Raw genomic sequence first — 8790 nt, forward strand, 5'->3', positions numbered from 1 at the left:
GTTTCTAAGTCTGGCACTCAGCACAGGGTGGAGACACTTTGTGAAGTGCTCTTCTTCACTGTCCAGCCATCCATGGCAGCTTTCCCCACAATGTTTTCACCCTATTCTCCTCTGAAGGGACTGTGGGATACGCCAGGAGAGAACCTGGGTCACACTGACAGGAAATGGACAAGCACAGCTGCCAGGAGTCAGCTGCTCTGGCCTCAAAGTCTCAGTCGTTAGTCTCTTAGGAGCAACAGAGAACTGGAAAGCAGCAGAATTTGGTAGAGCAGGAAGAGAGCCCATAGGAGGAGTACGCTCAGTGATGATTAATAGATGGAACGGAATTTCATGGAGATTCTTTGTTACAAGGAGAAGCCTCTCGGTCCCAACTCCCAGAACTTGGAAGCTGCCTGGTTAAAGCCTATGTTTTCTTTTTTAGCTCTTCAAATCTCCGGGAAAGATCATCAAAGTCAATGTCTTCAGAAGCTGAGGTGTTGGCACCAGCAGATGCAGTGGGTAGTGTGTCTGGCACAGATGGCAACTCTGGTAGTACAAAGCTGTCGTAGTTATCTGCAGGTCTGGAAGGAGGCTTTGCAGGGGCTTCTGGCTTGGGCCCAGGACCTAAGGAAAGCAAGGAGCACAGTGTTAATGTGCCACAGAAATGACAAGATCTTCAAAGCCCGTAATTTCCTTTGACAGAAATCATAAAACCGGCAAAAACAGCGGCTTTTAAAAGATTCTTAAAATTCAACTCTACAGGTAAATGAAAATTTTCAGGACAATTTGTTAAACTAGTTTTCCTAATTTTAAGTGAATTCTGTGTTTTATTTTCCTGCACTGGGGGGGGGGGGAATTAAGGACTAATCAAAGTATGGTATATGAAGCCAGGTAGACAAGAGCATTCATTGAAAATATCCTTTCACAAAGTCTGTTTATATAACAAAATCCAAAGAATGGCACTAGAATTTTGTTGAAATAAATACTGCTTCCTTAAGAGCCACTATTTAAGACTTAGGGGGAAATTCTGTGTAAGGCATGTTAATGTCCATGTTATTTGATTTAATGGGATCTAATCTGTCTTTTTAGTGGTCTGTTTTGTATTTTAAAGGTGCTCTGGTGGCACAGTGGTTAAAGCATTTGGCTGCTAACCCAATGTCAGCAGCAATTCAAACTCACAGTCACTCCTTGGGAGAAAGATGAGGCACTCTGTTTCCATAAAGATTTATAGCCTCAGAAACCCCATGAGGCAGTTCTACTCTGTCCTATGGGGGGGTCACTATTGAGTCAGAATTGACTCAGTAGCAGTGGGCTTGGTTTTTTCGGCTTGCTTTTATATTTTGTAAGTTAAAATCATGCCTTCTCTATCCACTGCCTATTTCCATTTATTTATATGTTAAGTTCTAGAATAGGCCAATTAAACTACACTTACAGAAGATCAATGATCTGACCCACAGCTGATCGTTGGGATGAGGATGGCATGGATCCGTTTTGTTCTGTTGTGTGTAGGGTCACCTTAAGGTGGGGGGCTGACTTGATGGGAACTAACAACACAGAAGATCAGTGGTTGCCTCTTGGGGTAGGGGTGAAGGTGCTTGGAAAGGAGCACAGGAGAACTTCAGGGGGTGATGGAAAATGCTCTACATCTTATTAGGGTAGTGGTTACATGTATCAAAATGCACCAAAAAATTCAGCAAACTATGGATTTAAAATCTATGTTGTTTTACTGTATAAAATTATACCTTAATAAAATAAATGTCTCCAGTTTAGAAAAGAATTCCCCTTCTGGGTTTCTGGGTAATGTTTTATTTTTTCATTGAATGGACAACTACATATATGGACATGCTTGCTTTGTGAAAACTTACTGAGCTATACACCTACGACTTGTACATATTTCCCCCTCTTTAACTTCTCTTTAGTACCCCAAATACACAGACACACACACACACATGCAGTTTTTTGTTTTTTGTTTAATTTTTTCAGGCACTATGGAAGCTGAAGCAGCAAATAAAAATAAAGAATGTGAGGGTGACTGAAAAACTAGAAGATAAAAAAATAAAAATGAGTGAAGAATAATAGTGACGCTACTGACAGAAACAGGGTTTGGAAGAAATCTTCTGGACCAGAGAAAGGCTTTTATTTTTACAAGAGAAAAGTCCTGAGTTCTATGGTAACCATACTCCATACAGGTAGATTGCCACGATCATGAAAATAGTCTCCAAGGGAGGAACAGTAATGTGAAAATAGCAGGGGGGTTAGCACTGAGTCTTCAGGGTTTCTGATGCATACTCACCAACAATCTGTACAGAAGAGACATTCTTGTCAGCATTAATGTCATCAACCTGAAACACAAAGGTGGTTATCAGAGGAAAAAATGATACCATCAATGGAAAAAAGTACAGATACTGACATAAGCCCCTATGTTTTCCAAGAGATAGAACGCTCACCCAAAGCAACAGATACTGCTCCTCCACCCCCTGCACTGCTTCCTAACCTTCTTCCAACCAGGTACACACAATAATAGCAAAGCAGAGAAAAAGAAAATTCTTACCATAACTCCTTTCTTTAACCTGGTATCTTCACCTTCCAGGCAGAGAGAAAATACTAAACCACTGATTACCTCTATAAGAACCAACTCCTCAAATACTGAAGATCTTCTACCTAGTTCCTAGAGACAGTCATGGGCAATATTTAATGCATCGAGGCCAAAGCATAAGAAAAACTCAGGCCCGAGGTAAGACACATCAGCTAGAGAGAAAAAACAAAGAAGGAACTACTAGGCAAGCTTAGGAGCAGAGGTCTTTCTAGATGAGTACATGCCACACCAGATTGTTTTCTCAGTGACTCATCAGCTGGAAACTTATCTCAAAAGTCATATGCTAATGGAGGAAACGAAGCTGGCAGAAAACAAGTGATCCTAAACCAAAACTGTAACAATCACTTAAAAGTTCAAGACATTATTACTGTATTAGCCATTTATATAGCAAGTTTTGACCACAAGTCTAAAATGTGAGATTAATGCTATAGGCTGAAATTTATTAACTGGATACTTCAGTTTAAGACAAAAATTTGGTCACTACTTTTAATAAAACTATTCCTTTACGTGAGTGTCGAGAGCTTATAAAACTGGCATTTTAATTATGGTGATATTCTAGCATCAAGACTGTCCCAGCTTAATGTGACTCTCTGCTGAGCCAACCAATAACTGATTAAGTGGTCTATTAGGGCTTTCTAAGAGATCTGCAGCTCCTTCCTGATTCCTGGTTTAATTGCAAAGTATTGCCACCACTGATGCTGCTGCCGCCACCACCACTCCCCATTTCCAGGGAAGTGTGAAAGCAACACAGGAACCCCAAAGCAAGAACAGGAGTTGATCAAAACTTTGCCTTCCCTGTGGCCATTATTTTCTCTCTCTTCATGGGGATTCACTCTCCTGCTGCTTATGAAAGAGGCTCAGGCACTTACAGATTCATACGATGGGGGAGTTGCTGGTATCTGAGGTGGATGAATATTGGGAAAGGCCTGATAAGTCCCCATTGGCAATCCATTGAAATCCGACTGCAAGAGGAGAAAGGGAACATCAGAGACACTGCCCCCTATCTGTGATTTCTGAGGGTGTGTGTGTGTGTGTGTGTGTGTGTGTGTAAGGGAGAGAATGTATATATATTAAGAGCCCTAAATGAAAAAAATAATGCCCACAAGGGCCACCTATGGTCAAGATTTCAGATTTTTAAAGATCAATACCAAAGGGATATTCTTTAATTTACAGCAATTGCTTCAATATCTACAAAGGAAGAGTCCCAACAGTCTTTCTTACAAAATTATCTTCAGAGGAGGTTTTTCTACATGGTAGTAAGTGGCTACTTACTCATTTTTGGAAAAAGCTACTAGCATCCCTGCAACAGGTCCTAAAGGTGTTCTGTAAACCTACATGGAAAGGGTTTTCCAGCACCATCTCTCTCCCTAGATTTTCTTACTTAAAGCTATAGCTAACCACAAGATTTTCTCCAAATCCCAATGATAAAGTATTTTTTTCCACAATATATTCACTAGGCTAATACCAAATGTTCATACCGCTAAATCCTCCTAAGAATGTCTACTTCTCAAGTGTATTCACAGAACCAATTTGTCATCTATTACAGTTTCTACAGTTCACATCCACACTATTTACGAGCACACTTACTGGTCCTTTTGGAAGTGGATAGGAGAAAGGGGAACCGGGAGATGGCATGGGCATGGGCATGGGCATTGGCACTGTCCCATCAGGTCCACCAACTGGTGTGGTGAAGCCACCACCTCCTCCTCCTCCTCGTCCAGGACCACCTTTCTTCACATCATCTGTGAATCCAACATCAATAAGATCTGTCTCGACCCCAGCAGGAGCTTCTGCCTGAGAAAAAGAGAGCCTACTGTCATTAACCCATGTGACAAGCCAGGGTCCCCAGAAAGTGGACTCTGAGGTGGAGATTAGCATGAAAGAAGTTTACTGAAGATGGCTCCTGAGAGCAACACCTGCAGGAGAAGTGAAGCAGCAGCTTGGGTGAAGGGAGAATTTGAGGTGAGATAGTCACAACAAAGGCCTTGGGCAATACCCCAGAGAGCTCGGGAGCTGGGATGGACCTGCAGAGGTTTCCTCAATTAAGAAAAGTGGATAGTCTTTAAACTCCTGCACTGACCGGTTACTGGCTGCAGGTTGCACCCAGAAAAGACTTGTGACTTTGGGTGAGGACGATCTCTCTAGCTGAGGGCCATGTAGTCGCTGAAAAGTAGTTGGCTGTGTGTGAGGCATAAATACTTTCAAGAGCTGGAGTAATAGCACTCATGTCCTGAAAGTTGGCAATGTCTGAGAAGCAAACCAAAGCATCTACTAAATTCAGTTAACCTTAAGTGCTGAGTAACTACTGTTTGCCTATTTGTCCTCCTGTCCTGTACTATAAGCTTCTTCAAGACAGGGACTTGTTTTTATTTATCTGTGTATCCTTATCTTTCTGTGCACATCTAGAACTGTTTTCATGAACTGTTTCAGGCCTTGGGGTATTTCCTATCTACAGCAGGACTGTCAATTCTAGAAGTTCACAGAAAAGTAGCAATGAGACTACTTTACATTTGTATTAAGGTTTGTTATCTTCTCAAAGGACTTGCAGTCATTCATCTCATCTGATCCTTAAATACCCTGTGAGATCCTCAGACATACTTAATGTCACCCAAAAAGGCACTAACTGGATAAAGGCTTAAACTCCCACAAATAACTTAAGCTGCTGCCACGAACATGGTCATTTTTCAAAGAAGGTTGTCTCTAGAGATTTATTTAAACTTCTGGGACATTCTAAACTTACCATGACCACAGAGTCAGGCTCATAGGGCACATTGTAATTCTTGGCGATTTCAATCAGGTATCTCTCCACCAAGATTTTCGGTGGAGCCTCCACACTTAGTTTGTGCATTAGCTGTAAGTAAAAGGCCCAGGGATAAGTTAAGATGCATTCATAGTGAGCAGCTTTATCCTAATCTAATTATTGTTGTTGTTTGCCGTCGAGTCAAACCCGACTCATAGCGACCCCACCTTGGGTTTCCGAGGCAGTATCACTACGGAAGTAGGATTGCCCAACCTTCCTTCCAAGGAGTGGCTGGTGGGTTTGAACTGCCAGCCATCTGGTTAGCAGGCAAGTGTCTTAGCCACTGTGCTACCAGAGCTAATCTAATTAACTTAAGTTTATTCCTCATTTTACAGGTGGAAAAAAAAATGAGATTCCGACAAATTAAAGGATTGTTGAGTTACAAAGCACATTACAAGACTCATGTCTCCCTCTCTCATACACACACATACACACATTCCCTGCTTATATATGGTGCTGTGTTGATAAAGGCTGATATTGCTGCCCTTCACATTTGAATTCACCCACCCTTCTCCGCACCTCCCTTCTACCTTCACTCATCACAATGGTAAAATGTGTAGTGAGGCACAGGGAAGAAAAAGTCAAGAATGACAGAGTACCACTATCAAAGGTACACGGCAGAGGGAAGGTTTTGACTGAACTGCCACTCAGCCTTCCTTCTCACCCTCACTAGGAAATGAACTCAGTCACACAGTGGTACCCACTAGAATCACTGTAGGGAATAAAATAGCAAACTCCCACCCTGTCCACTACGTCATGTTTATTAGTAAGTGTGTTCATTACCCGGTCATTCACAGTGCCGATCTGATTGGTTCTACATAACTTTCCATATTCCTTGCTATATTTGGCACAGAGCTGATCAGCAACCTAGAGAGAAAAAAAAAAAAAAGTGGAAACTACTCCTATAGACTGTTTCAATCATCATATCAACAATGAACAAGCGTCATTACAGAATTTCAAAACAACTGTCTATAAAACCTTGAGGGGTTCATATTTTTTCATTTGTTCAGCCATCCATCTACTGAGCATTAATCATGTGCCAAACTGTTACAAGCATTATGATAAGCAATGTAAATAAAATGATGAACAAAAAGTTCCTATTTTATGGAGATCTCTGAAGAAAACTGTAATTTATATTCTTCAATCTCTCTAACAGTACAACTACAGACATCAATGAAACTGTTGTACTCACTATTTTCAACTCAGCCACTTCTGACTGGAGTCGAGGAGCAGCCCAAATCAGTGTAGACACGGATTCAGCCAGACCAGAATCTAGCTCCCTAATCCAGAAAAAAATTAGTAAAACTTAATGTCTTTAAAACCAACCAACAAAACCCTAGCTTTTGAATAGCGTATCTCTAAAGCTCTTTAACAAATTTCAATTGAGTCTTACAACTCTAGAGTTCCAGCCATTATTGGCATAGTGCCTAAGGCATGTGACTGCTAACCAGAAGAGTGGCAGTTCAAATCCACCAGCCACTACTCAGAAGAGAGACTGGGCAATCTAATTCCGTAGAGATACCACCTTAGAAACCTAAGGAGGGGTCACTAGGAGTCGGATCCGATTTGACAGCAGTGAGTTATTTTACTTTTGGGGAAACTCAAACTCAGAAATGCTAAATGACAAGCTCGAGGCCACAGAGCCAAGAAATGGCTGAGCCAAGACTCAAACTTAGGCCGCTCGCTTTCAGATTCTATACTTTGTTTCAATAAGACCAGGCCTTCAGGGAACTAGGAGGGAAAAGTCCTTAGGTATGTGAGGTATTCGCTTCCTGTATGTCGAAAGAGACCAACCAGTATTACTCCTTCTCAATTCCAGAGATGAGTTAGGTCTACAAATTAAAACATCTTACTTCATAGACTGGATGAGGCCAAACCGAGCAAGCAGCAGGTCACAGTACAGCTCTAGGATCTCCATGGCCTCCACCAGGTAGTCTTCCCGGATAATGTGCTCCACTCGAATCCGAGCACGTTCATCCTTCCCAGCAGCCAGATAGTCAGCTATCTCCTTCCTTGCTTTCTGGGCCAGTTCAGCTAAAACATAAATTCCACCTTAGTCATATAACAGTAGTAGTCTGGGCCTTGGCCCATGGGCCACCCTATAAGAGAGAAGCACGGCATTTTTGCTTTGTCCTAGCTCACTCTCCCTTAGTAAATCTAGTGTAAAATCTGCTGCTCTGTCTAGATCAGAATATTGTTTATAGAGGCAGAAACTTCCAACTAAATTTCCAACTAATTCTATTCCATAGAAACTGAGCATGTCCCTCTCCCTGCAACAAAGTGTTTCAGTCCTACTAGTCACAAAACCAGGAGCTCTGGTAGCATAGTGTCTAAGGCACTTCACTGCTAACCAGAAGGCTAGCAGTTCAAACCCACTAGCCACTCCTTGGAAGGAAGATGGGGCAATCTACTTCCGTAGTGATACTGCCTCGGAAACCCAAGGAGGGGTCACTGTGACCCAGGTCTGACTCAATGGCACATAACAACAACAACAATCACAAAACCACTCAATCTCAAGTGCAGAAATGTACTCAAAGTGGAAAGGGCCTGGGATTTCTAAGGCTTCATAGCACTAGTCTGGAAGACTCATCACTAGGGTGCTACCATCCCAGTGTATTTTGGGAAAGAAAGGCAATCATGTTCTACTTACTTTTTTTTTTCTCCAATAGTTTAAGACGATTTATGACTAATCTCAAATTGACTCGTAAACGCTCAGCTTTAAATCCAGAGCCCAGCATACTGTGCTGTTCCTCCTGGAAAAAGAAGCACAAATGATTATTTTCAAGTCAGAATTACTTCAGGAAGTAACATCTTTTAGTAGATTATGTGACACAGTAAATTGAAGTGGTTTCATAGGAGAATGACATGATCTGATTCATGTTTTTTAAAAGATCATTTTGGCTGTTGTATGGAGAAATGATTGGGGTAGGATAAAAAATACAAGCAAGAAGGCCAGGGAAAAGGCTATTACTACAATCCAGACAAGAGATGGGAACAGCTTGGTCTGGAGTGGCTAGCAATCGAGGTGGTGGCAGAAGCAGCAGATTTTGAGATCTATTTTGAAGGCAGATCTGAGAGAACTTGGTGGTGGATGAAATGAGTAAGATTAGAATAGGAGTAGTGTGGTAAAAAGACAAAAAAAGCAGGAGGGTTCCCTGTTTCTCCTAAAAATCTGAACAGTAGTAGTGATGAGAAAAGATGACTGAATTTAGATCCAAATTCAAACACATTCTCTCATCATCTTAATTCCAAAATTAAGTCTCAGCCTTTAGGAAAAAACTAATGTGCAAGATCACAGAACTCTTATTAACGTCTACTCACATACAAATACATACATAGGGATGTGAGGTCCAAGAAAACAAGAACAAACTGCTCTATAATATTCTACAACAGAAGTCTATTTACCAAGCCTTCT

General features: G+C 41.5%; 1 protein-coding gene across 1 annotated transcript; it reads right to left on the reverse strand.

Annotated features, from left to right (window-relative positions):
* Positions 1–403: 403 nt before the first annotated feature.
* IST1 (IST1 factor associated with ESCRT-III) lies at positions 404–8122 on the reverse strand. The gene is made up of 9 exons (XM_007940322.2): positions 8026–8122; positions 7229–7409; positions 6568–6655; positions 6159–6242; positions 5316–5426; positions 4163–4369; positions 3445–3537; positions 2273–2321; positions 404–603 (listed from the first exon to the last, which is right to left on the reverse strand). Exons 1-9 carry the CDS (start codon positions 8111–8113, stop codon positions 404–406), a joined length of 1101 nt encoding a protein of 366 aa, XP_007938513.1. The 5' UTR covers positions 8114–8122.
* Between the last annotated feature and the right edge of the window lie 668 nt (positions 8123–8790).

The sequence above is a fragment of the Orycteropus afer genome, unplaced genomic scaffold (genome assembly GCF_000298275.1).
Source record: "Orycteropus afer afer isolate SDZICR_OR568_19922 unplaced genomic scaffold, OryAfe1.0 scaffold00067, whole genome shotgun sequence".
NCBI lineage: Eukaryota > Metazoa > Chordata > Mammalia > Tubulidentata > Orycteropodidae > Orycteropus > Orycteropus afer.

Excerpts from the sequence above, each read along its gene's own strand:
- IST1 (XM_007940322.2), bottom strand. The coding sequence starts at position 8,113 with ATGCTGGGCTCTGGATTTAAAGCTGAGCGTTTACGAGTCAATTTGAGA. Across the intron at positions 4,370-5,315 it reads AGCCTGACTCTGTGGTCATG|GCAGAAGCTCCTGCTGGGGT; the intron begins GTAAGTTTAGAA and ends TCTTTTTCTCAG. Across the intron at positions 2,322-3,444 it reads CTCCCCCATCGTATGAATCT|GTTGATGACATTAATGCTGA; the intron begins GTAAGTGCCTGA and ends TTTGTGTTTCAG.